The sequence below is a fragment of the Coregonus clupeaformis genome, chromosome 17, assembly GCF_020615455.1.
Source record: "Coregonus clupeaformis isolate EN_2021a chromosome 17, ASM2061545v1, whole genome shotgun sequence".
In the NCBI taxonomy this organism is placed as follows: Eukaryota; Metazoa; Chordata; class Actinopteri; order Salmoniformes; family Salmonidae; genus Coregonus; species Coregonus clupeaformis.
The window spans coordinates 53,499,245-53,526,209 of NC_059208.1; the positions used below are offsets into that span (position 1 = coordinate 53,499,245).

The 26,965-nt window shown below is 44.8% G+C and overlaps 1 protein-coding gene across 1 annotated transcript in view; it reads right to left on the reverse strand.

The window, feature by feature from the left end:
- Positions 1-26,965, reverse strand: part of LOC121543738 (CUB and sushi domain-containing protein 3) — a 205,368-nt gene that overhangs the window by 156,988 nt on the left and 21,415 nt on the right. The window contains exons 7-12 of the mRNA XM_045226581.1: positions 26,510-26,579; positions 19,517-19,633; positions 17,982-18,191; positions 16,227-16,415; positions 12,590-12,767; positions 5,884-6,029 (exon numbers count right to left, since the gene is read on the reverse strand). Coding sequence (XP_045082516.1) covers positions 5,884-6,029; positions 12,590-12,767; positions 16,227-16,415; positions 17,982-18,191; positions 19,517-19,633; positions 26,510-26,579 — 910 coding nt within the window. The remainder of the gene's footprint in view (positions 1-5,883; positions 6,030-12,589; positions 12,768-16,226; positions 16,416-17,981; positions 18,192-19,516; positions 19,634-26,509; positions 26,580-26,965) is intronic.

Here is a 26,965-nt window from a genome sequence, read left to right on the forward strand (position 1 = left end):
AACAGCTCACACCCTGTTGTAAATCAACAAAGAAGGCCAGGATCTCCCTCTCAAGATCCGCCCAAGGAATGTCTTTGTTTCAACAGACTTTTTCCCTTCTGAAACTCTAACACGTTCAAAAGCGAATACTGGAACAATATTTCTAAAGTAGAACGTGGGGAACGGTCGGAGGCGATCTATAGAACACTAATGTCATTTGGTTTGTTATTTTATGATGTCATTCAAAATGTTATAAAGGAAATACTGTAACTTGGAAAGTATACCCACTACATGTAGGAAGTGTCCATCCTATGCGTTGTGCATATAACATGAAAAATGATGAATGTGGTTTTTGTTAAGAGAGGGATGTGATTTGAGAAGTTGTATGAGATAATTGTTTTTCATAACTTGGCACAGTTAGTGGTCACCGCCCAAAGTGAGGTCAGAAAGCGTGTCAGCCTGACGGAACCGCCCCCTTTCGAGCAGAGTGTATAAAAGATGGGTAAAGAAATGAACATATCAGACCAGAAAGACGTAAAGCTGCAGCTGCACGTGTTAAAGTGGTTTGAACATGGAGAAGAAACACTCACCTCCCGGACAATCACTGGTACGGCTGATTAGCTGTCCTAAGTAAGGTATCTTCTAAAGCAAATTTAAGCAGGACCAACCTCTGTTACTCTGCTCAAACCACCTCCCGGACAATCATTGGTACGGCTGATATAGCTGTCCTAAGTAAAGTATCTTCGAAAGCGAATTTAAGTAGGACCAACCTTTGTTACTCTGCTCAGACCACCGTATTACGCTACCCTCAACACCCCACTGGGGAACCATCGATACGGCCTATCTTCAAAGAAGCATCTTCAAGAGCGAATGGAAGCAAAATCAACTCTGTAGTTCGGTTCAGGACTACACGACAAGTCATCGGAAACCGGACAACTACGAAGAAGTAAACCACAGTAGAAGACTTGTTGGAACCTTCCTTGGACAATCAGAGCCTTACGAGCGCGCTGCGAGAAGGCCCAACTCCCTTTCCAGGGCGAATGCCCAACTCCCTTTCCAGGGCGAAGGCCCAACTCCCTTTCCAGGGCGAAGGCCCAACTCCCTTTCCAGGGCGAAGGCCCAACTCCCTTTCCAGGGCGAAGGCCCAACTCCCTTTCTGTCACGGTTTCGGCCGAGGCTGCTCCTCCTCCTTGTTCGGGCAGGCTTCGGCGGTCGTCGTCTCCGGAGTACTAGCTGCCACCGTTCTTTGTTTTTCGATGTTTGTTTGGTTTGGTCTGTTTGGTACACCTGTTCGTGTTTAGTGTTGATTATGTGTCCTATAAGTTCTCGTTGTTTCTGTCATGTGTTGTGTGTAATTGGTTTCACCTGTCTGTTGGTGCTGTTCACTTTTTGCCAGTCGCTAGCGTGTACCGTCGCACTGTTGTTTTCGTGCGCAGTCGGTTTTGTGTTTTACGCACTGTTGCGTATTGTTCGCCTCCGGGTTGGTTAGACCCGTTTGGTATTTTGTCTTTTCAAGTAAAGACTGGTTTGACTTAGCTCCTGTGTCCTGCACTTGATTTCGCACCACATCCGCATCAGATACCCTGACACTTTCCAGGGCGGTCCTGTCCACCGAGAGAGATACACGGCGAACCAGGCATTTCACGTAAATACATTCATGATTTCTTACTCAAAGCGGGCGGCGGTTCGTGTGCCAAGTATGTAATTACTGTAGGTGAGAGTAGTTTCTGAATGTATCAAGGTTAAGTGTCTCTGTCCCTCTCTTTCTTCCTCTCCATCTCTTCTGTTTAACAAGCAGCCATGTTGTTGTCATAGGGACCTGTTTTCTCCAGTCAATAACCGGTGCGGAGTGTGTATGTTTATCCTGTGTTCCCATTTAATTAGCTAGTAAATAAATCCTTAAACCAATTTGTGTAGTACTGAATCATAAGTAAGGCTCGGGTTTTTGCAGATGAAGGAGGTTACGACTGTTCAGTATGATGATCTGATGCGAGGTTATGATTAATACATTGACTGTTTATAGATGTGATCGGTAAAGACCTTTTAGAGTTTATTAGGAAGATGGTGACTCTTTAAAAGAACCACTCTTGTTGTGTCCCAGATCCAAATGAGTTAGTTGTTACATGATTAATATAATCGGGTAACAATTAAACATAGTTAGTTGATTAGATAATAACAGCCTTCAGATTAATGTTAAAGTCACGTCACGACACCCCCTTCATCCTGTCAGCTCATCAAACTGTAATCACACCCCCTTCATCCTGTCAGCTCATCAAACTTATAAGGCTGAAAAGCTATAAATAGTCAGCTATCAAGATTATGAACCTCCACCACGATCATCAAAAAGTAATGATAATACAAACTGTGGTAAGAATGAACAAATTAAAGTTTTGAATGAAAATGTTAGTAGATGAGTGTTGATATTCTGGTTTATATCATTAGAAATCATGTTATTAAGAACAACAAGATGTTAGAAAGCAGCTTGGAGGTTGACTAATACAACAAGCTGATAAAGGTGCTGATAACAGTAATAGAAAACAAAACATTAGACTCATCTGGACCCATGTATTCCTACAGCATGTAATTCGTCTTTCTTCTCGTCCTTGCAACCGCTCTCCTCCTTACCGCCTTCTCAAAACGCAGAGAAGAAGGTCTGAGGGGAGGGACCTTCCATTATGGTTGAGAAGGAGGCGAGGAGAGGAATCAAGGAAAGACTAATTGAGATAGAGCCTTAGATCCCTCTGGGTTGTTCATAAAGGCCTGTGACACTCTGGCTCCATGGACTTTATTATTGAGCCAGGGTTGTTCATTTTCCTTGTTTGGGTGTATTTCTAGGTTGGGTATTCTGGTTGTTTCATTTCTATGTGTGGTGATTGTTCGTGATTATTCAGGTGACTCCCAATCGGAGGTAACGAGTGACAGCTGTCGGCTCGTTATCTCTGATTGGGAGCCATATTTATACTGTGTGTTTTCTCGTGGGTATTGTGGGTTTTTGTTCCATGTTTCTGTCAGTGTTACAGAGGACTTCACTATCGTCATTTGTTGTTTTTTGTGGTTGCTTTATTAAATAAAGTCATCATGTTCACTCCACGCGCTGCGTATTGGTCCGCTTCTTCAGACGATCGTGACAGAAAAACCCACCATAGAAGGACCAAGCAGCGTGTCCAGGAGCAAGACAGCTGGACATGGGAGGAAGCGCCTGGTAAGGAGCTCGAGAGGCTGGCGATGGCCCAGGTGGGCAAATCGTGGTCCTGGGAGGACATGCTCGGGGGCAAGGGACCTTGGGGGGAAGATCAAGGCCCTGGCGAGAGAGGAGCAACGGCGTCAGCAGGGCCATCATCGTTGGAAGGACGAGAGGCAACCCCCAAAAAGTTTTTTGGGGGGGCACATGGCTTGGAGCGACGGGGCTAACGGAGGCAGAGAAGGGGCGAATTCAAGAGGCAACCAGGTTACGGGGGTCACTGGCCAAAGTAGGGAAAGGAGATGTAGAGGCACGGCGTGAGAGACTGAGGTGTGTATCCAGTCCGGTCCGGCCCGTTCCAGTTCCCGGGTAGAGCCAGTGGTGTGTGCCTCCAGTACGGTCCGGCCTGTTACGACCCCTCGCACCAAGGATACGGTGCGCTTCGCCAGCCCGGCCCGGCCTGTTCCGGCCACTCGCACCAGGGATACGGTGCGCTCGCCAGCCCAGCCCGGCCTGTTCCGGCCACTCGCACCAGGGATACGGTGCGCGTCGCCAGCCCTTTCCCACCAGTGCCTACACCACGCCCCAAGCCTCCTGTGTGTCTCCCGAGTCCTGTGCGTCCTGTTGCTGCTCTCCGCACTAGGCTTAATGTGAGTCCCCAGGGTCCAGCATGCCCTGTTCCGGCTCTCCGCACTAGCCCTTATGTGCGTTCCCAGGGTCCAGCATGCCCTGTTGCTTCTCCCCGCACTAGCCCTGAGATGCGTGTCCTCAGCCCGGTACCTCCAGTTCCGGCACCACGCATCAGGCCTACGGTGCGTCCCCAGGGCCAAGCATGCCCTGTTGCTTCTCCCCGCACTAGCCCTGAGATGCGTGTCCTCAGCCCGGTAACTCCAGTTCCGGCACCACGCACCAGGCCTACGGTGCGCCTCAGACGGCCAGAGTCTGCCGTCTGCCCAACGGGGCCTGAACTGTCCGTCTGCCCAACGCCGTCTGAACTGCCCGTCTGCCCAACGGCGCCTGAACTGCCCGTCTGCCCAACGGCGCCTGAACTGTCCGTCTGCCCAACGCCGTCTGAACTGCCCGTCTGCCCAACGCCGTCTGAACTGTCCGTCTGCCCAACGCCGTCTGAACTGCTCGTCTGTACTGAGCCTGCAAAGCCGCCCGTCTGCCATGAGCCTTCAGAGCCGTCCGCCAGACCGGAGCCGCTAGAGCTCTCCGCCAGACAGGATCAGCCAGAGCCTTCCGCCAGACAGGATCAGCCAGAGCCTTCCGCCAGACAGGATCAGCCAGAGCCTTCCGCCAGACAGGATCAGCCAGGAGCCTTCCGCCAGACAGGATCAGCCAGAGCCTTCCGCCAGACAGGATCAGCCAGAGCCTTCCGCCAGACAGGATCAGCCAGAGCCTTCCGCCAGACAGGATCAGCCAGAGCCTTCTGCCAGACAGGATCAGCCAGAGCCTTCCGCCAGCCAGGATCAGCCAGAGCCTTCCGCCAGCCAGGATCCGCCAGAGCCGTCCAGCCAGGATCCGCCTGAGCCAGCCAGCCAGGATCCGCCAGCTAGTCAGGTACTGTCCCTTAGCCCAGTGCTGCCCCTTAGTCCGGTGCTGCCCCTTAGTCCGGTGCTGCCCCTTAGCCCGGTGCTGCCCCTTAGTCCGGTGCTGCCCCTTAGTCCGGTGCTGCCTCTAAGTCCGGTGCTGCCCCTTAGTCCGGTGCCGCCCCTTAATCCAGGTGGGTTTAGTTGGGGGGTGGTCATGTGGAGGGGGCTACGGAAGCGGATAGTGACTAAGGTGGGGTGGGGACCACGACCTGGACCAGAACCGCCACCATGGACAGACGCCCACCCAGACCCTCCCCTAGACTGTATGCTGGTGCGCCCGGAGTGCGCACCTTTAGGGGGGGGTACTGTGACACTCTGGCTCCATGGACTTTATTATTGAGCCAGGGTTGTTCATTTTCCTTGTTTGGGTGTATTTCTAGGTTGGGTATTCTGGTTGTTTCATTTCTATGTGTGGTGATTGTTCGTGATTATTCAGGTGACTCCCAATCGGAGGTAACGAGTGACAGCTGTCGGCTCGTTATCTCTGATTGGGAGCCATATTTATACTGTGTGTTTTCTCGTGGGTATTGTGGGTTTTTGTTCCATGTTTCTGTCAGTGTTACAGAGGACTTCACTATCGTCATTTGTTGTTTTTTGTGGTTGCTTTATTAAATAAAGTCATCATGTTCACTCCACGCGCTGCGTATTGGTCCGCTTCTTCAGACGATCGTGACAAGGCCGTACATTCATAAAGGCTGTAAATTCATTATATTACCAATGTCCAGTCTAGGGTTCTGTTTAATCTATGGGTCCATTTTAATCAGAGTCATTACAGCTGAAGCACTCTCTTTAACAGGGAACACCATGGCAACTAAGTAGAAACTTTAAAAAGGGCACTACTCCCCATGGCAACTAAGTAGAAACTTTAAAAAGGGCACTACTCCCCATGGCAACTAAGTAGAAACTTAAAAAAGGGCACTACTGACCATGGTAACTAAGTAGAAACTTTAAAAGGGCACTACTGACCATGGTAACTAAGTAGACACTTAAAAAAGGGCACTACTGACCATGGTAACTAAGTAGACACTTTAAAAGGGCACTACTGACCATGGTAACTAAGTAGACACTTTAAAAAGGGCACTACTCACCATAGTAACTAAGTTGAAACTTTAAAAGGGCACTACTCACCATGGTAGGTAAGTACAAAGAACCCGCTGGTGCTGAAATCACTGTGGAACTTGATGAGGACATGATTGGCTGTGGTATAGACCGCTTTCTGGGGCGTGTTCCCACTGAACTGACCAATCTGAGGAGAGCCTTGGTCAGGGCCGTCCCTGTAGGGAGAGACGACAACCAATCAGGGGTGAGTTAGTTTCCCCAAAGCTTTGTAGTTAATTAGTCTGGACAGCCTGGTCACACAGCAGAGAGAGAGTAATTAGTCTGGACAGCCTGGTCCCACAGCAGAGAGAGAGTAATTAGTCTGGACAGCCTGGTCCCACAGCAGAGAGAGAGTAATTAGTCTGGACAGCCTGGTCCCACAGCAGAGAGAGAGTAATTAGTCTGTACAGCCTGGTCCCACAGCAGAGAGAGAGTAATTAGTCTGGACAGCCTGGTCCCACAGCAGAGAGAGAGTAATTAATCTGTACAGCCTGGTCCCACAGCAGAGAGAGAGTAATTAGTCTGGACAGCCTGGTCCCACAGCAGAGAGAGAGTAATTAGTCTGTACAGCCTGGTCCCACAGCAGAGAGATAGTAATTAGTCTGGACAGCCTGGTCCCACAGCAGAGAGAGAGTAATTAGTCTGGACAGCCTGGTCCCACAGCAGAGAGAGAGTAATTAGTCTGGACAGCCTGGTCACACCGCAGAGAGAGAGTAATTAGTCTGTACAGCCTGGTCCCACAGCAGAGAGAGAGTAATTAGTCTGTACAGCCTGGTCCCACAGCAGAGAGAGAGTAATTAGTCTGTACAGCCTGGTCCCACAGCAGAGAGAGAGTAATTAATCTGGACAGCCTGGTCCCACAGCAGAGAGAGAGTAATTAGTCTGTACAGCCTGGTCCCACAGCAGAGAGAGAGTAATTAGTCTGTACAGCCTGGTCCCACAGCAGAGAGATAGTAATTAGTCTGTACAGCCTGGTCCCACAGCAGAGAGATAGTAATTAATCTGGACAGCCTGGTCCCACAGCAGAGAGAGAGTAATTAATCTGGACAGCCTGGTCCCACAGCAGAGAGAGAGTAATTAGTCTGTACAGCCTGGTCCCACAGCAGAGAGAGAGTAATTAGTCTGGACAGCCTGGTCCCACAGCAGAGAGAGAGTAATTAGTCTGTACAGCCTGGTCCCACAGCAGAGAGAGAGTAATTAGTCTGTACAGCCTGGTCCCACAGCAGAGAGAGAGTAATTAGTCTGGACAGCCTGGTCCCACAGCAGAGAGAGAGTAATTAGTCTGTACAGCCTGGTCCCACAGCAGAGAGAGAGTAATTAGTCTGGACAGCCTGGTCCCACAGCAGAGAGAGAGTAATTAGTCTGGACAGCCTGGTCCCACAGCAGAGAGAGAGTAATTAGTCTGTACAGCCTGGTCCCACAGCAGAGAGAGAGTAATTAGTCTGTACAGCCTGGTCCCACAGCAGAGAGAGAGTAATTAGTCTGGACAGCCTGGTCCCACAGCAGAGAGAGAGTAATTAGTCTGGACAGCCTGGTCCCACAGCAGAGAGAGAGTAATTAGTCTGGACAAAGTAAATCTTCTGAGCGAGAAGTGGACAAAATTTGCCAAATGAAGAACTTTCTTGTTCTGAGAGTGGTCCTAGGTCTGTGGCCCTCTAGCGATGAGCAACAACCAGGGGTGAGTGTGAGTTAGGTAGCATCCCAAATGGCACCCTATACCCTACATAGTGCACTATTTTGGATGCAGCCTTAGTTTTCCTTTTAGCCTGGTAGCTAACGTAGCACTCTATTTCTCTGGATAATGACCATCCAGCCAATCAGCAAGGTGAGAATAACAACTGTTCAATCTTTGACCGTCAATCTGAACAAAAAATCCACCAAAAATAAGCACTTCACTGTTGTGACCCAGAGTGGTCTGGGTTTGGGGTCATCGAGGGTCGTGGCTAGTTAAGTGCACACGAAAGCTACAAAGCTTTCTGCTGTTCTATGAGTGACCTGGGTCTTCCAGGGTCCTAGCTAGCTAGGTGATGCACTAGCTACAGATATTTGGGGAGCTCAACTCAGCCAGCATATCCAGAGAACCTGAGGAGAAGTTTGTGTTACGAAAAGCGCAGCTAAATAAGGTCAACAACAGCCACAGCCAGTACTAATGATTTTCAATGATAAGCAATTTCCCTCCGGACCGCTCCTTAATAGGTCTATCATTACGTGTGAACCGATCGCTGAAGACTTCAGCCGCTGTAGTCTGCTCTGCTATACAGAGAAAACACATTTCCACTAATGCCAGCATCATGAGTGCAGAGATACAGTGGGGAGAACAAGTATTTGATACACTGCCAATTTTGCAGGTTTTCCTACTTACAAAGCATGTAGATGTCTGTAATTTTTATCATAGGTACACTTCAACTGTGAGAGACGGAATCTAAAACAAAAATCCAGAAAATCACATTGTATGATTTTTAAGTAATTAATTTGCATTTTATTTGACATAAGTATTTGATCACCTACCAACCAGTAAGAATTCTGTCTCTCACAGACCTGTTAGTTTTTCTTTAAGAAGCCCTCCTGTTCTCCACTCATTACCTGTATTAACTGCACCTGTTTGAACTCGTTACCTGTATAAAAGACACCTGTCCACACACTCAATCAAACAGACTCCAACCTCTCCACAATGGCCAAGACCAGAGAGCTGTGTAAGGACATCAGGGATAAAATTGTAGACCTGCACAAGGCTGGGATGATCTACAGGACAATAGACAAGCAGCTTGGTGAGAAGGCAACAACTGTTGGCGCAATTATTAGAAAATTGAAGAAGTTCAAGATGACGGTCAATCACCCTCGGTCTGGGGCTCCATGCAAGATCTCACCTCGTGGGGCATCAATGATATCATTACATTTACATTTTAGTCATTTAGCAGACGCTCTTATCCAGAGCGACTTACAGGAGCAATTAGGGTTAAGTGCCTTGCTCAAGGGCACATTAACGTCATTTAGCAGACGCTCTTAGCCAGAGCGGAAGGTGAGGGATCAGCCCAGAACTACACGGCAGGACCTGGTCAATGACCTGAAGAGAGCTGGGACCACAGTCTCAAAGAAAACCATTAGTAACACACTACACCGTCATGGATTAAAATCCTGCAGCGCACGCAAGGTCCCCCTGCTCAAGCCAGCGCATGTCCAGGCCCGTCTGAAGTTTGTCAATGACCATCTGGATGATCCAGAGGAGGAATGGGAGAAGGTCATGTGGTCTGATGAGACAAAAATAGAGCTTTTTGGTCTTAACTCCACTCGCCGTGTTTGGAGGAAGAAGAAGGATGAGTACAACCCCAAGAACACCATCCCAACCGTGAAGCATGGAGGTGGAAACATCATTCTTTGGGGATGCTTTTCTGCAAAGGGGACAGGACGACTGCACCGTATTGAGGGGAGGATGGATGGGGCCATGTATCGCGAGATCTTGGCCAACAACCTCCTTCCCTCAGTAAGAGCATTGAAGATGGGTCGTGGCTGGGTCTTCCAGCATGACAACGACCCGAAACACACAGCCAGGTCAACTAAGGAGTGGCTCCGTAAGAAGCATCTCAAGGTCCTGGAGTGGCCTAGCCAGTCTCCAGACCTGAACCCAATAGAAAATCTTTGGAGGGAGCTGAAAGTCCATATTGCCCAGCGACAGCCCCGAAACTTGAAGGATCTGGAGAAGGTCTGTATGGAGGAGTGGGCCAAAATCCCTGCTGCAGTGTGTGCAAACCTGGTCAAGACCTACAGGAAACGTATGATCTCTGTAATTGCAAACAAAGGTTTCTGTACCAAATATTAAGTTCTGCTTTTCTGATGTATCAAATACTTATGTCATGCAATAAAATGCAAATTAATTACTTAAAAAATCATACAATGTGATTTTCTGGATTTTTGTTTTAGATTCCGTCTCTCACAGTTGAAGTGTACCTATGATAAAAATGACAGACCTCTACATGCTTTGTAAGTAGGAAAACCTGCAAAATCGGCAGTGTATCAAATACTTGTTCTCCCCACTGTACATCTGTTTTCCTGACTGAGGATGCATCCCAAATGGTACCCTATTCATGTCTACTGAGTCTAACAGAAGTGTTTTTGGCATGTCTACTGAGTCTAACAGAAGTGTTTTTGGCATGTCTACTGAGTCTAACAGAAGTGTTTTTGGCATGTCTACTGAGTCTAACAGAAGTGTTTTTGGCATGTCTACTGAGTCTAACAGAAGTGTTTTTGGCATGTCTACTGAGTCTAACAGAAGTGTTTTTGGCATGTCTACTGAGTCTAACAGAAGTGTTTTTGGCATGTCTATTGAGTCTAACAGAAGTGTTTTTGGCATGTCTATTGAGTCTAACAGAAGTGTTTTTGGCATGTCTATTGAGTCTAACAGAAGTGTTTTTGGCATGTCTACTGAGTCTAACAGAAGTGTTTTTGGCATGTCTATTGAGTCTAACAGAAGTGTTTTTGGCATGTCTATTGAGTCTAACAGAAATGTTTTTGGCATGTCTACTGAGTCCAACAGAAGTGTTTTTCTAAAGTGGACGCCTCTTGCAGATGCCTTGTTCTGACTATAAGCCCGAGGCAGAGCTCAAAGTGTTCCCCGTGGGAGTGTAGAGAGAGAGAGAAAGTCCTGGGGTTGGTTCCCCCGGCTGTCATGTGGTGGCGGTGCTACTGCCTTATGGTGCTGCTGAGCTGTTCTCCTGTTCTCCTGTTCTACTGTTCTGTTCCGGAATCAAACGGAGCATAAACAACACATCCCTTGATACATTCCACATTCTACATTCCATTCCCCTTCCATTTTGCTGATGATTCTAAAAATGATATGGTAATGCTTTGCTTTTTTAAAAACACGTACAAATGCAGTTAGCGCTAGCAAGTGTAGCCCTACAATATCTCTGGAAAACTGATGTAATTGATGGATAACTGCTTGGTCAAATGTTGTTAGAGTAGCTATATCCGTTTTTTTCCCCAGCTGGAAATACTGCCTTTAATGCCATATAGTACTTGTTACTTGGCTCTAGTGCCCTTTACACAGAAATACATTGTGTGTTCAGCGCGTGGGAGTAGGGAGAGGAGAGCAGAGAACACATTAAGGTCTGTTTCCTTCTGTCGCTGTATCAAATGTTTTAAGGTCTGTTTCCTTCTGTCTCTGTATCAAATGTTTTTAAGGTCTGTTTCCTTCTGTCTCTGTATCAAATGTTTTTAAGGTCTGTTTCCTTCTGTCTCTGTATCAAATATTTTAAGGTCTGTTTCCTTCTGTCTCTGTATCAAATGTTTTAATGTCTGTTTCCTTCTGTCTCTGTATCAAATGTTTTACGGTCTGTTTCCTTACCGCTGCTGACAAATATTTTTTCCCAGCATACCCTGAGGATTAGTGCTTGTTCACCCGCCCCCGTCCGCAATTGCTAATAACTAATCCTCAACCGGCTGACTATATATCTGATAAAGTGAAACTCTGAGGCCCGCTCCCGACCATAGCCCGCTAATATAGAAAATACACTTTAGGCTGCAGTCAGAGACAGGAAGGATGTTTTGACAGGATGACTGATTATATATGTTTCTGCTTATCGTTCCTTATCAAGTCTATTTGTTAGTCAACTTGTCTATAGTTAGATACAATCAGCTCCTCTTCTGTCATTATATGTTGCCCTTTAGGAGACTAAATAAACCCTTGATCACCGGAACCTAACATGTTTCTGATAAGGTTTCAGTTCGGCTTTTATGTGGTTGAAATACTATCAGCTTTTATGATGCTGATAAAGACAGCACCTCCACAGACGGTATCTGACTGTGAATTCGCATTCTGTCAAGATGCTGAAAGAAATCATATTTCTCCACTCCTGTTCTCGAGTCAAAACTATAACCTCATTTTACTTCCAAGAAATGCTTCATTCTGCAGCAATTAATATTAAGGCTATGTGAGAGGTTATCGACCTACAGTCAGTGTCCAGATTTCAGTTTCCATTTAACCCATGTGAACAGTAGGCTACGGTTCCCTTGACGTGCCATAGGCCTATTTGAAGTTCCCTTGTCTTGTGACTGTCGAATTTGTACAGAGCCTCACAATCATCACACATCACACAGCTGGCACTGCTATCATCCTGTTTTACCACTTCACCAAATCTTTCCCCAAACACCACTGTTCTGTCCTCCCTACACTTTATCTTCAACTCTCCACTTCACAGCTTTTCTCTTATTCAATTAAACTCCCACATTGTCCTTTTTGCCTCTGTGGATCCGCCGTAAATGTTTTCTGCCCCGTTCCCAAAAGCATTTGGTGCGCGTTCAGTTAGGTCTTAAAGCTCAGGCTTATGCACTAATTAATGCCAGATATCCTCAAATAATGAAAGAAAAACCTCAATGTAGCCTACAGATAGAAATTGCACATGACTGATACATTTATGGATTTTATTAAGGTATTGTTTTCTCTTCATTCAACCCGCCACCCACCCACCATTCATCCACCCAATAATGAATGACCCTAAACCCACCCGCCCTTAACTGCGGGGACTGCGGGTTATGATTTAACCCGCGCATCACTACTGAGGATATTAAGGGGGGAATTATATATTCAGCAACACATACGCTGTTCAGCAACACGTCCCAAATTACACCCTATTGACACCCTATACCCATAGGGCATTGGTCAAAAGTAGTGCACTATATAGGGAATAGGGTGCCATTTTGGGACGCAGACCATACTACTGTTATGAAGCCCACTACTTACCAGACAGTGATGTAATCGTAGATGGGTTCAGTGTTGAGAACGGTGAAGTTGATGTAGATACCGTTCCCTGGGGGAACCCGTACACTCCACAGGCAGTCCTGGAAGTTTGGGTACTCTGCTGGGTGGCTGGGAGAATAGATGGTCCCATTCAGAGATGTGATATTACCACCACACTGGGCTGGAGGGAGGGAGGGAGGGAGGGAGGGGGGAGGGAGGGAGGGAGGGAGGGGGGAGGGAGGGAGGGAGGGGGGAGGGAGGGAGGGAGGGATGGGAGGGAGGGAGGGAGGGAGAATGAAAGATAGAAGGAGAGAACAGAATGAAAGACAGAAGGAGAGAACAGAATGAAAGATAGAAGGAGAGAACAGAATGAAAGATAGAAGGAGAGAACAGAATGAAAGATAGGAGAGAACAGAATGAAAGATAGGAGAGAACAGAATGAAAGATAGAAGGAGAGAACAGAATGAAAGACAGAAGGAGAGAACAGAATGAAAGATAGGAGAGAACAGAATGAAAGATAGAAGGAGAGAACAGAATGAAAGATAGAAGGAGAGAACAGAATGAAAGATAGGAGAGAACAGAATGAAAGATAGGAGAGAACAGAATGAAAGATAGAAGGAGAGAACAGAATGAAAGACAGAAGGAGAGAACAGAATGAAAGATAGAAGGAGAGAACAGAATGAAAGATAGGAGAGAACAGAATGAAAGATAGGAGAGAACAGAATGAAAGATAGGAGAGAACAGAATGAAAGATAGAAGGAGAGAACAGAATGAAAGATAGGAGAGAACAGAATGAAAGATAGAAGGAGAGAACAGAATGAAAGACAGAAGGAGAGAACAGAATGAAAGATAGGAGAGAACAGAATGAAAGATAGAAGGAGAGAACAGAATGAAAGATAGGAGAGAACAGAATGAAAGATAGGAGAGAACAGAATGAAAGATAGGAGAGAACAGAATGAAAGATAGGAGAGAACAGAATGAAAGATAGAAGGAGAGAACAGAATGAAAGATAGGAGAGAACAGAATGAAAGATAGAAGAGAACAGAATGAAAGATAGAAGGAGAGAACAGAATGAAAGATAGGAGAGAACAGAATGAAAGATAGGAGAGAACAGAATGAAAGATAGAAGGAGAGAACAGAATGAAAGATAGGAGAGAACAGAATGAAAGATAGAAGGAGAGAACAGAATGAAAGATAGGAGAGAACAGAATGAAAGATAGGAGAGAACAGAATGAAAGATAGGAGAGAACAGAATGAAAGATAGGAGAGAACAGAATGAAAGATAGAAGGAGAGAACAGAATGAAAGATAGGAGAGAACAGAATGAAAGATAGAAGGAGAGAACAGAATGAAAGATAGGAGAGAACAGAATGAAAGATAGGAGAGAACAGAATGAAAGATAGAAGGAGAGAACAGAATGAAAGATAGGAGAGAACAGAATGAAAGATAGAAGGAGAGAACAGAATGAAAGATAGGAGAGAACAGAATGAAAGATAGAAGGAGAGAACAGAATGAAACCGTCAGCCGGTCCCCTGATATACACTAGGTGATAAAACTTACTCTAGTGGCTAACTGTAAGTAAACCAACTATAACCAAACATGATTTTGTTACTGTTCATAGATGTGTGTATTCTGTAGGGGTAAACCCCAGGAGATGTGATTCACTATCCTTGTTACTGACGTCAGTTACCTTGGCTGCATCTGAAATGGCACCCTATTCCCTATATAGTCCACTACTTTCGACCAGAGCCCCATGCTATGATTCAGGCACTAAAACTCCCCGTCATAACCACTCAATGAGCCTATAAAATCTGTCTTTGAACTTAGAGGAGTCAAACCAAGCGTTCAAGTTTAAACTGAATAAAGTCTGGATATCCATTACAGACACTACACCCTCTAAAGGTTGAGGCTGGATCAGTTACATGATAAACACCAGCCAGTGTGGTACATGATAAACAACAGCCAGTGTGGTACATGATAAACAACAGCCAGTGTGGTACATGATAAACAACAGCCAGTGTGGTACATGATAAACAACAGCCAGTGTGGTACATGATAAACAACAGCCAGTGTGGTACATGATAAACAACAGCCAGTGTGGTACATGATAAACAACAGCCAGTGTGGTACATGATAAACAACAGCCAGTGTGGTACATGATAAACACCAGCCAGTGTGGTACATGATAAACAACAGCCAGTGTGGTACCTGATAAACAACAGCCAGTGTGGTACATGATAAACAACAGCCAGTGTGGTACATGATAAACAACAGCCGGTGTGGTACATGATAAACAACAGCCAGTGTGGTACATGATAGACCACAGCCAGTGTGGTACATGATAAACAACAGCCAGTGTGGTACATGATAAACAACAGCCAGTGTGGTACATGATAGACCACAGCCAGTGTGGTACATGATAAACAACAGCCAGTGTGGTACATGATAAACAACAGCCAGTGTGGTACATGATAAACAACAGCCAGTGTGGTACATGATAAACAACAACAAGTGTGGTACATGATAAACAACAACAAGTGTGGTACATGAGAACAACAGCCAGTGTGGTACATGATAAACAACAGCCAGTGTGGTACATGATAAACAACAACAAGTGTGGTACATGATAAACAACAGCCAGTGTGGTACATGATAGACCACAGCCAGTGTGGTACATGAGACACAACAGCCAGTGTGGTACATGATAAACAACAGCCAGTGTGGTACATGATAAACAACAGCCAGTGTGGTACATGATAAACAACAGCCAGTGTGGTACATGAGAAACAACAGCCAGTGTGGTACATGAGAAACAACAGCCAGTGTGGTACATGATAAACAATAGCCAGTGTGGTACATGAGAAACAACAGCCAGTGTGGTACATGATAAACAACAGCCAGTGTGGTACATGAGAAACACCAGCCAGTGTGGTACATGAGAAACAACAGCCAGTGTGGTACATGATAAACAACAGCCAGTGTGGTACATGAGAAACACCAGCCAGTGTGGTACATGAGAAACAACAGCCAGTGTGGTACATGATAAACAATAGCCAGTGTGGTACATGAGAAACAACAGCCAGTGTGGTACATGATAAACAACAGCCAGTGTGGTACATGAAAAACACCAGCCAGTGTGGTACATGAGAAACAACAGCCAGTGTGGTACATGATAAACAACAGCCACACTATATAATACCATATAGTGTAAGAGTCTAATTACCAGAGATGTGAAACAGGAAACTAAGACAGACACCTTCTCAGCGTTCAAATTGAATAAAGGTCACATCGAGTGACAACACCACACCACACTACACCTTCACATTCAAAGATACTCTAACATCTGACCGTGACCCCACGGCCGTGACCCCAGTCTCCGAGGGGACTGTTGGGATATGCAAAAAACACATGTCCAATTCACACATGACCCATTAATGCACACTTGTACATGTGTGAACCAAATTATTATTATATACATTTCAAAGATGATAAAATGTAAAGTGGTAAAATGTTTAAATGGAACATTAAATGACAGCAATGTGAACCTATATTTACACTACCACATCACATTTTAATGTTACTCTAAAAAGATCCTTCCAGAAGATATTAAACACGTGACGCATTTAAATGAATCCGGTCACCTTCACACGATGGTACAGGGTAGTTCCAGTTTCTGCTGAGCCCATGCAGGCAGGTGAGTGAGACCTCTCCAATCAGGGTATAACCTGGTAGGCACTCAAACGAGATGGTCAGGCCCACCCCGAAGTCTCTGCCAATCACCACGCCGTTACGGAACGGCCTCGGGTCAGGGCAGCGCTGGAGCTCATAGGCTATTGGTCAACAGGAAAACACAAAGGGTTTGTTAACGGTGTTTTATTTGAACGGTTAGAGGGCAAAACAAAACTGCAGATGAACCATTCGTCTGTGTGATTAATGGGGGGCTGAGGTAGAGCGGTGTTTGTGAGACAAGGGCAGATCCCGGATCTGGTTCTTCTCACAAGAACGTCTGTAGAGTCCCAACTGTTTGAGCTACAAACTATTATGACCCATCTATGAAAAGCTGAGACTCTCAGGAACAAGCGCATGTTTTGCTCACAAGCCACACAAGATTTGTTAGAAGGTAAGGAGTTCTTGGTAGCTACTTGGTACCAAACTCCAACTGGGGTTCTGCTCCTAAAAGCTACTTGGTACCAAACTCCAACTGGGGTTCAGCTCCTAAAAGCTACTTGGTACCAAACTCCAACTGGGGTTCTGCTCCTAAAAGCTACTTGGTACCAAACTCCAACTGGGGTTCAGCTCCTAAAAGCTACTTGGTACCAAACTCCAAATGGGGTTCAGCTCCTAAAAGCTACTTGGTACCAAACTCCAAATGGGGTTCAGCTCCTAAAAGCTACTTGGTACCAAACTCCAAATGGGGTTCAGCTCCTAAAAGCTACTTGGTACCAAACTCCAACTGGGATTCAGCTCCTAAAAGCTACTTGGTACCAAACTCCAAATGGGGTTCAGCTCCTAAAAGCTACTTGGTACCAAACTCCAACTGGGATTCAGCTCCTAAAAGCTACTTGGTACCAAACTCCAACTGGGATTCAGCTCCTAAAAGCTACTTGGTACCAAACTCCAACTGGGGTTCTGCTCCTAAAAGCTACTTGGTACCAAACTCCAACTGGGGTTCAGCTCCTAAAAGCTACTTGGTACCAAACTCCAACTGGGGTTCAGCTCCTAAAAGCTACTTGGTACCAAACTCCAACTGGGATTCAGCTCCTGCAGGTTAGTGTTTTTTTGTCATGAATCTTGTTCTGGAGGCAGCTCTGCAGAGTGGTAACTAGCTAGCACAGCCACAAAGTCATACAATCTGATTTTAAACCTAACCTTAACCCTTATTTTAACAACAGTGCTAACCCTAATTTTAACCACAATGCTAACCCTAATGCCTAAAGCCTAACTTTACACTTTTCATACATTTTTTACAATATAACCCATTTTGACTTTGCAGCTGGCCCATCTAGCGGAAATGTCTCTTAATGTCACGTCTCCTCCCGTTGCTCCCCTCCGGCGCTCTGATTCGCCGGTCTACTGAGCCACCGGTCTGAGCGCACCACCTCGGCAACACCGGAATGGAAACCCAACGCACCCTAATCACCTCCAGCGCACCTGCACCTCATCACCACCCCTATTTAGCCCTGGACTGTTCTGGATGATGTTGCGTGTGATTGTTTAGCTTCCTGTCATTTACTCCATCTTTGTTATTTATCTTCCTCATTGTTTCAGTAAACCTTGACCTTGTTATTTCCTGCGTCTGAGTCCTGCCTCTTCGTATACTCAGCACGCGTCACACTTAAGAGCTTAAGTGGGTCCAAAAGTCCAATACTTTAAACTTTCCTTTCCAATGTTCTCACCCTCATAGATGATGTGGAAGCCAGGTTTGTTCTGAGAGTAGTCACTGTGGAACAAGAAGCTGGTCTCATGTGTGGTGCTGAACAGAGAGTCAGGCACAACAGACCCACTGAACCTATCGATCACCGAACCCGTCTCCAAACTCCCGCTGCGCACCTCTAGATAGTCATGCACCGCTTCAGTAGAGAGGTTTAGAAACTGCAAGTGAATGCCTAAAATAAAGAGGGAAGAGAGGGAGAGAGAGAGGGGGGGCGAGAGAGAGGGAAAGAGAGAGAGAAGGAGCGAGAGAGGGGGGAGAAAGAGGGGGGAGAGAGAGAGGGGAAAGAGAGAGAGAGAAAAAGCGAAAGAGGGAGGGAAAGAGAGAGAGAGAGAGAGAGAGAGAGAGAGAGAGAGAGAGGGAAAGAGATAGAGAGAGAGAGAGAGAGAGAGAGAGAGAGAGAGAGAGAGAGAGAGAGAGAGAGGGGGGGGGGGAGAGAGGGAAAGAGAGACAGAGAAAGAGCGAGAGAGGGGGAGAAAGAGGGGGAAGAGAGAGAGGGAAAGAGAGAGAGAGAAAGAGCGAAAGAGGGGGGAGAGAGAGGGGGTGAGAGGGGGGAGAGAGAGAGAGCGAGAGCGAGAGAGGGAAAGAGAGACAGAGAGGGAAAGAGAGAGAGAGAGAAAGAGAGTGAGAGAGAGAGGGAGGGAGCGAGAGAGGGGGGAAAGAGAGAGGGGGAGAGAGAGAGAGAGAGAGAGAGAGAGGGAGGGAGAGAGAGAGAGAGGGGGAGAAAGAGAGAGGGAGGGAGGGAGAGAGAGATAGGGGGGAGAGAGAGAGGGAGGGAGGGAGAGTGAGAGAGGGGGAGATGGGGAGAGAGAGGGGGAGAGAGGGAGAGAGGGAGGGAGAGAGAGAGGGGGAGAGAGGGGGAGAGAGAGAGGGAGGGAGGGAGAGATAGGGGGGAGAGAGAGAGAGAGGGAGGGAGGGAGATTGAGAGAGGGGGGAGAGAGGGGAGAGAGAGAGGGGGAGAGAGGGGGGGAGAGAGAGGGGGAGAGGGAGAGAGAGAGGGGGAGAGGGGGAGAGAGAGGGGGAGAGAGAGAGAGAGAGAGAGAGAGAGAGAGAGAGAGAGAGAGAGAGAGAGAGAGAGAGAGAGAGAGAGAGAGAGAGAGAGAGAGAGAGAGAGAGAGAGAGAGAGAGAGAGAGAGAGAGAGAGAGAGAGAGAGAGACAGAGAGAGGGGGAGAGGGGGAGAGAGAGGGGAGAGAGAGATACTACTTGAGTGTAATGTTTGCTGTTAATTGTATTGTTTATTTCACTTTTGTTTACCATCTACTTCACTTGCTTTGGCAATGTTAACATACGTTTCCCATGCCAATAAAGCCCTTAAATTGAAACTGAATTGAAAAATTGAGAGACTTGGTGTAATAAAAACACAGTCTGGGGATGCATTTCTTTAAACTGCTTACTCTTACAAAGAAACGTTGTTATCCTCTAACTTGAAAACGTACGTTTATTTTATGTGACAGTGAAGGACAAAGAAAAGAACAGCAGCAACAGTAGAAAAGACAGACCGAAGCCTATGGGGAGCTGCACGCTCCAGGTACAGTCCACACTGCTGGGGTAATTCCCTGGGAAGCCTGGACTCAGGATCACTCCACTGAATTCTGTCATAGAGCCTCCACACTGAGCTGTAACACCAAGGAGAAGACATGTTACTTAGAGAGAGAGAGAGAGAGAGAGAGAGAGAGAGAGAGAGAGAGAGAGAGAGAGAGAGAGAGAGAGAGACAGAGACAGATAGACAGAGAGAGAAGTGCAGAGAGAGAGAGAGAGAGAGAGAGGAGAGAGAGAGAGAGAGACAGATAGACAGAGAGAGAAGTGCAGAGAGAGAGAGAGAGAGAGAGGAGAGAGAGAGAGAGAGAGAGAGAGAGAGAGAGGAGAGAGAGAGAGAGAGAAGTGCAGAGAGAGAGAGAGAGAGAGAGAGAGATAGACAGAGAGAGAAGTGCAGAGAGAGAGAGAGAGGAGAGAGAGAGAGAGAGAGAGAGAGAGAGAGAGAGAGAGAGAGAGAGAGAGAGAGAGAGAGAAGTGCAGAGGGAGAGAGAGAGAGAGAGAGAGATAGACAGAGAGAGAAGTGCAGAGAGAGAGAGAGGAGAGAGAGAGAGAGAGAGAGAGAGAGAGAGAGAGAGAGAGAGAGAGAGAGACAGAGAGAGAAGTGCAGAGAGAGAGAGAGAGAGAGAGAGAGAGAGAGAGAGAGAGAGAGAGAGAGAGAGAGAGAGAGAGAGAGAAGTAGAGAGAGAGAGAGAGAGAGAGAGAGAGAGAGAGAGAGAGAGAGAGAGAGAGAGAGAGAGAGAGAGAGAGAGAGAGAGAGAGAGAGAGAGAGTGTGTGTGTGTGTGTGTGTATGTGTGTGTGTGTGTGTGTGTGTGTGTGTGTGTGCCCGGGTATGTGTCAGTGTGTGTGTGTGTTTTATAAACAGTTTATCAATAACAAGAACTCATAGTTTCCCTGTAAATTGTACATATTATTGATGACCGTCTATTTTTCGACGTATTCACTGCGCGTGCTTACAGGGTTAAAACAGAAACAACTCAAAGGGTTACGTTTAGGTATTAATTCAGAGTGGTTAAGGTCAGGGCGATGGTTTGGTTGGGGAAGTCATTACAAAACAACGTGCTGTTTCCATCAACTATCATTAAGTATTCTGGCGGTTTACTGGAACATTGTGAACTGTGGTGATCTAAGCAGTGGTCAGGGTATGTACAGTGCATACTGGGACCGAGAGACTGAAAAGCAGCATCTATCTCAAGGCCATCAGACTGTTAAATAGCCATCACTAGCCGGCTACCCACCTGTTACTCAACCCTGCACCTTAGAGGCTGCTGCCCTATATACATAGACATGGAATCACTGGCCACTTTAATAATGTTTACATACTGTTTTACTCATTTCATATGTATATACTGTTCTATCCACATACTGTCCATAATGTCTATACATCCAATCACATATATATGTACATGTACTGTATATACAGTGGGGGAAAAAAGTATTTAGTCAGCCACCAATTGTGCAAGTTCTCCCACTTAAAAAGATGAGAGAGGCCTGTAATTTTCATCATAGGTACACGTCAACTATGACAGACAAAATGAGAAAAAGAAATCCAGGAAATCACATTGTAGGATTTTTAATGAATTTATTTGCAAATTATGGTGGAAAATAAGTATTTGGTCAATAAAAAAAGTTTCTCAATACTTTGTTATATACCCTTTGTTGGCAATGACACAGGTCAAACGTTTTCTGTAAGTCCTCACAAGGTTTTCACACACTGTTGCTGGTATTTTGGCCCATTCCTCCATGCAGATCTCCTCTAGAGCAGTGATGTTTTGGGGCTGTCGCTGGGCAACACGGACTTTCAACTCCCTCCAAAGATTTTCTATGGGGTTGAGATCTGGAGACTGGCTAGGCCACTCCAGGACCTTGAAATGCTTCTTACGAAGCCACTCCTTCGTTGCCCGGGCGGTGTGTTTGGGATCATTGTCATGCTGAAAGACCCAGACACGTTTCATCTTCAATGCCCTTGCTGATGGAAGGGGGTTTTCACTCAAAATCTCATGATACATGGCCCCATTCATTCTTTCCTTTACACGGATCAGTCGTCCTGGTCCCTTTGCAGAAAAACAGCCCCAAAGCATGATGTTTCCACCCCCATGCTTCACAGTAGGTATGGTGTTCTTTGGATGCAACTCAGCATTTTTTGTCCTCCAAACACGACGAGTTGAGTTTTTACCAAAAAGTTCTATTTTGGTTTCATCTGACCATATGACATTCTCCCAATCCTCTTCTGGATCATCCAAATGCACTCTAGCAAACTTCAGATGGGCCTGGACATGTACTGGCTTAAGCAGGGGGACACGTCTGGCACTGCAGGATTTGAGGCCCTGGCGGCGTAGTGTGTTACTGATGGTAGGCTTTGATACTTTGGTCCCAGCTCTCTGCAGGTCATTCACTAGGTCCCCCCGTGTGGTTCTGGGATTTTTGCTCACCGTTCTGATGATCATTTTGACCCCTCGGGGTGAGATCTTGCGTGGAGCCCCAGATCGAGGGAGATTATCAGTGGTCTTGTATGTCTTCCATTTCCTAATAATTGCTCCCACAGTTGATTTCTTCAAACCAAGCTGTTTACCTATTGCAGATTCAGTCTTCCCAGCCTGGTGCAGGTCTACAATTTTGTTTCTGGTGTCCTTTGACAGCTCTTTGGTCTTGGCCATAGTGGAGTTTGAATTGTGACTGTTTGAGGTTGTGGACAGGTGTCTTTTATAATGATAACAAGTTCAAACAGGTGCCATTAATACAGGTAACGAGTGGAGGACAGAGGAGCCTCTTAAAGAAGAAGTTACAGGTCTGTGAGAGCCAGAAATCTTGCTTTTTTGTAGGTGACCAAATACTTATTTTCCACCATAATTTGCAAATAAATTCATTAAAAATCCTACAATGTGATTTTCAGGATTTTTTTTTCTCAATTTCTCTGTCATAGTTGTCGTGTACCTATGATGAAAATTACAGGCCTCTCTCATCTTTTTAAGTGGGAGAACTTGCACAATTGGTGGCTGACTAAATACTTTTTTTCCCCACTGTATATATATATATGTTTATACGGCGGAATCCGACATTTCTATATTTCTTAATTCCATTCTTTTGCTTTTCGATGTGTGTGTATTGTTGTGTATTGTTAGATATTACTGCACTGTTGGAGCTAGGAACACAGGGATTTCACTACACCCGCAATAACATCTGCTAAACACGTGTATGCGACCAATAACATTTGATTTGATTTTTTTATTTGATTTCACTGCTCTCTAATCCTAGAAGTCATCCTACCAATCAGCAGTAGAGCAGAAACAATCTCTCTAATCCTAGAAGTCATCCTACCAATCAGCAGTAGAACAGAAACAAACTCTCTAATCCTAGAAGTCATCCTACCAATCAGCAGTAGAGCAGAAACAATCTCTCTAATCCTAGAAGTCATCCTACCAATCAGCAGTAGAGCAGAAACATACTCTCTAATCCTAGAAGTCATCCTACCAATCAGCAGTAGAGCAGAAACAATCTCTCTAATCCTAGAAGTCATCCTACCAATCAGCAGTAGAGCAGAAACATACTCTCTAATCCTAGAAGTCATCCTACCAATCAGTATAGCAGAAACAAACTCTCTAATCCTAGAAGTCATCCTACCAATCAGTATAGCAGAAACAAACTCTCTAATCCTAGAAGTCATCCTACCAATCAGTATAGTAGAAACAAACTCTCTAATCCTAGAAGTCATCCTACCAATCAGCAGTAGAGCAGAAACAAACTCTCTAATCCTAGAAGTCATCCTACCAATCAGCAGTAGAGCAGAAACAAACTCTCTAATCCTAGAAGTCATCCTACCAATCAGCAGTAGAGCAGAAACATACTCTCTAATCCTAGAAGTCATCCTACCAATCAGCAGTAGAGCAGAAACAATCTCTCTAATCCTAGAAGTCATCCTACCAATCAGCAGTAGAGCAGAAACATACTCTCTAATCCTAGAAGTCATCCTACCAATCAGTATAGCAGAAACAAACTCTCTAATCCTAGAAGTCATCCTACCAATCAGTATAGCAGAAACAAACTCTCTAATCCTAGAAGTCATCCTACCAATCAGTATAGTAGAAACAAACTCTCTAATCCTAGAAGTCATCCTACCAATCAGCAGTAGAGCAGAAACAAACTCTCTAATCCTAGAAGTCATCCTACCAATCAGTATAGTAGAAATAAACTCTCTAATCCTAGAAGTCATCCTACCAATCAGCAGTAGAGCAGAAACAAACTCTCTAATCCTAGAAGTCATCCTACCAATCAGTATAGCAGAAACAAACTCTCTAATCCTAGAAGTCATCCTACCAATCAGCAGTAGAACAGAAACAAACTCTCTAATCCTAGAAGTCATCCTACCAATCAGCAGTAGAGCAGAAACAATCTCTCTAATCCTAGAAGTCATCCTACCAATCAGCAGTAGAACAGAAACAAACTCTCTAATCCTAGAAGTCATCCTACCAATCAGCAGTAGAGCAGGAACAAACTCTCTAATCCTAGAAGTCATCCTACCAATCAGCAGTAGAGCAGAAACAATCTCTCTAATCCTAGAAGTCATCCTACCAATCAGCAGTAGAGCAGAAACAAACTCTCTAATCCTAGAAGTCATCCTACCAATCAGCAGTAGAACAGAAACAAACTCTCTAATCCTAGAAGTCATCCTACCAATCAGTATAGTAGAAACAAACTCTCTAATCCTAGAAGTCATCCTACCAATCAGCAGTAGAGCAGAAACAATCTCTCTAATCCTAGAAGTCATCCTACCAATCAGCAGTAGAACAGAAACAATCTCTCTAATCCTAGAAGTCATCCTACCAATCAGTATAGCAGAAACAAACTCTCTAATCCTAGAAGTCATCCTACCAATCAGAAGTAGAACAGAAACAATCTCTCTAATCCTAGAAGTCATCCTACCAATCAGTATAGCAGAAACAAACTCTCTAATCCTAGAAGTCATCCTACCAATCAGTATAGTAGAAATAAATTCTCTAATCCTAGAAGTCATCCTACCAATCAGCAGTAGAGCAGAAACAAACTCTCTAATCCTAGAAGTCATCCTACCAATCAGCAGTAGAGCAGAAACAAACTCTCTAATCCTAGAAGTCATCCTACCAATCAGCAGTAGAGCAGAAACAAACTCTCTAATCCTAGAAGTCATCCTACCAATCAGCAGTAGAGCAGAAACAAACTCTCTAATCCTAGAAGTCATCCTACCAATCAGTATAGCAGAAACAAACTCTCTAATCCTAGAAGTCATCCTACCAATCAGTATAACAGAAACAAACTCTCTAATCCTAGAAGTCATCCTACCAATCAGTATAGCAGAAACAAACTCTCTAATCCTAGAAGTCATCCTACCAATCAGTATAACAGAAACAAACTCTCTAATCCTAGAAGTCATCCTACCAATCAGTATAGCAGAAACAAACTCTCTAATCCTAGAAGTCATCCTACCAATCAGTATAACAGAAACAAACTCTCTAATCCTAGAAGTCATCCTACCAATCAGTATAGCAGAAACAAACCCTCTAATCCTAGAAGTCATCCTACCAATCAGTATAACAGAAACAAACTCTCTAATCCTAGAAGTCATCCTACCAATCAGTATAGCAGAAACAAACTCTCTAATCCTAGAAGTCATCCTACCAATCAGTATAACAGAAACAAACTCTCTAATCCTAGAAGTCATCCTACCAATCAGTATAGCAGAAACAAACTCTCTAATCCTAGAAGTCATCCTACCAATCATTATAGCAGAAACAAACTCTCTAATCCTAGAAGTCATCCTACCAATCAGTATAGCAGAAACAAACTCTCTAATCCTAGAAGTCATCCTACCAATCAGTATAACAGAAACAAACTCTCTAATCCTAGAAGTCATCCTACCAATCAGTATAGCAGAAACAAACTCTCTAATCTTAGAAGTCATCCTACCAATCAGTATAGCAGAAACAAACTCTCTAATCCTAGAAGTCATCCTACCAATCAGTATAACAGAAACAAACTCTCTAATCCTAGAAGTCATCCTACCAATCAGTATAACAGAAACAAACTCTCTAATCCTAGAAGTCATCCTACCAATCAGTATAGCAGAAACAAACTCTCTAATCCTAGAAGTCATCCTACCAATCAGTATAGCAGAAACAAACTCTCTAATCCTAGAAGTCATCCTACCAATCAGCAGTAGAGCAGAAACAATCTCTCTAATCCTAGAAGTCATCCTACCAATCAGTATAGTAGAAACAAACTCTCTAATCCTAGAAGTCATCCTACCAATCAGTATAGCAGAAACAAACTCTCTAATCCTAGAAGTCATCCTACCAATCAGTATAGCAGAAACAAACTCTCTAATCATAGAAGTCATCCTACCAATCAGTATAGCAGAAACAAACTCTCTAATCCTAGAAGTCATCCTACCAATCAGTATAGCAGAAACAAACAGGCTATACTCTGACTCATCAGCGATATCAACAACAGAGAAGAGACATATTCTGACTGATTGATATCAACTACAGAGAAGAGACATATTCTGACAGATTGATATCAACTACAGAGAAGAGACATATTCTGACTGATTGATATCAACTACAGAGAAGAGACATATTCTGACTGATTGATATCAACTACAGAGAATAGACATATTCTGACTGATTGATATCAACTACAGAGAAGAGACATATTCTGACTGATTGATATCAACTACAGAGAAAAGACACATTCTGACTGATTGGTTTAGTGGAGATAGATACATTTACATTCAAAACTTACAATGTTGCTTTTCTCTGAATGTATATTCTAATGAGGTACTGTAGTCATAGTGATAGCAGAAATTGATGTGATAGTTCATACAGGTGTGATGTTAATGTTGGTTAATCTCAATACCAGAACACTACAGACTTAAAATTAAAACATTTCTATGATAAAGACGACTTGTATAGAATGAATACATTACCTAAGCACAGAGGTACGGGGTAATTCCATCGTCTGACGGGCCCTGGCATACACGTTATGTATTCATTACCCTGCAAGAGAAAATATATATGTATGCATTGCCCCGCAAGAGAAAATAGAAATGTATGCATTACCCTGCAAGATAAAATAGAAATGTATGCATTACCCTGCAAGAGATAATAGAAATGTATGCATTACCCTGCAAGAGAAAGTAGAAATGTATGCATTACCCTGCAAGAGAAAGTAGAAATGTATGCATTACCCTGCAAGAGAAAGTAGAAATGTATGCATTACCCTGCAAGATAAAATAGAAATGTATGCATTACCCTGCAAGAGAAAGTAGAAATGTATGCATTACCCTGCAAGAGAAAGTAGAAATGTATGCATTACCCTGCAAGAGAAAGTAGAAATGTATGCATTACCCTGCAAGAGAAAATAGAAATGTATGCATTACCCT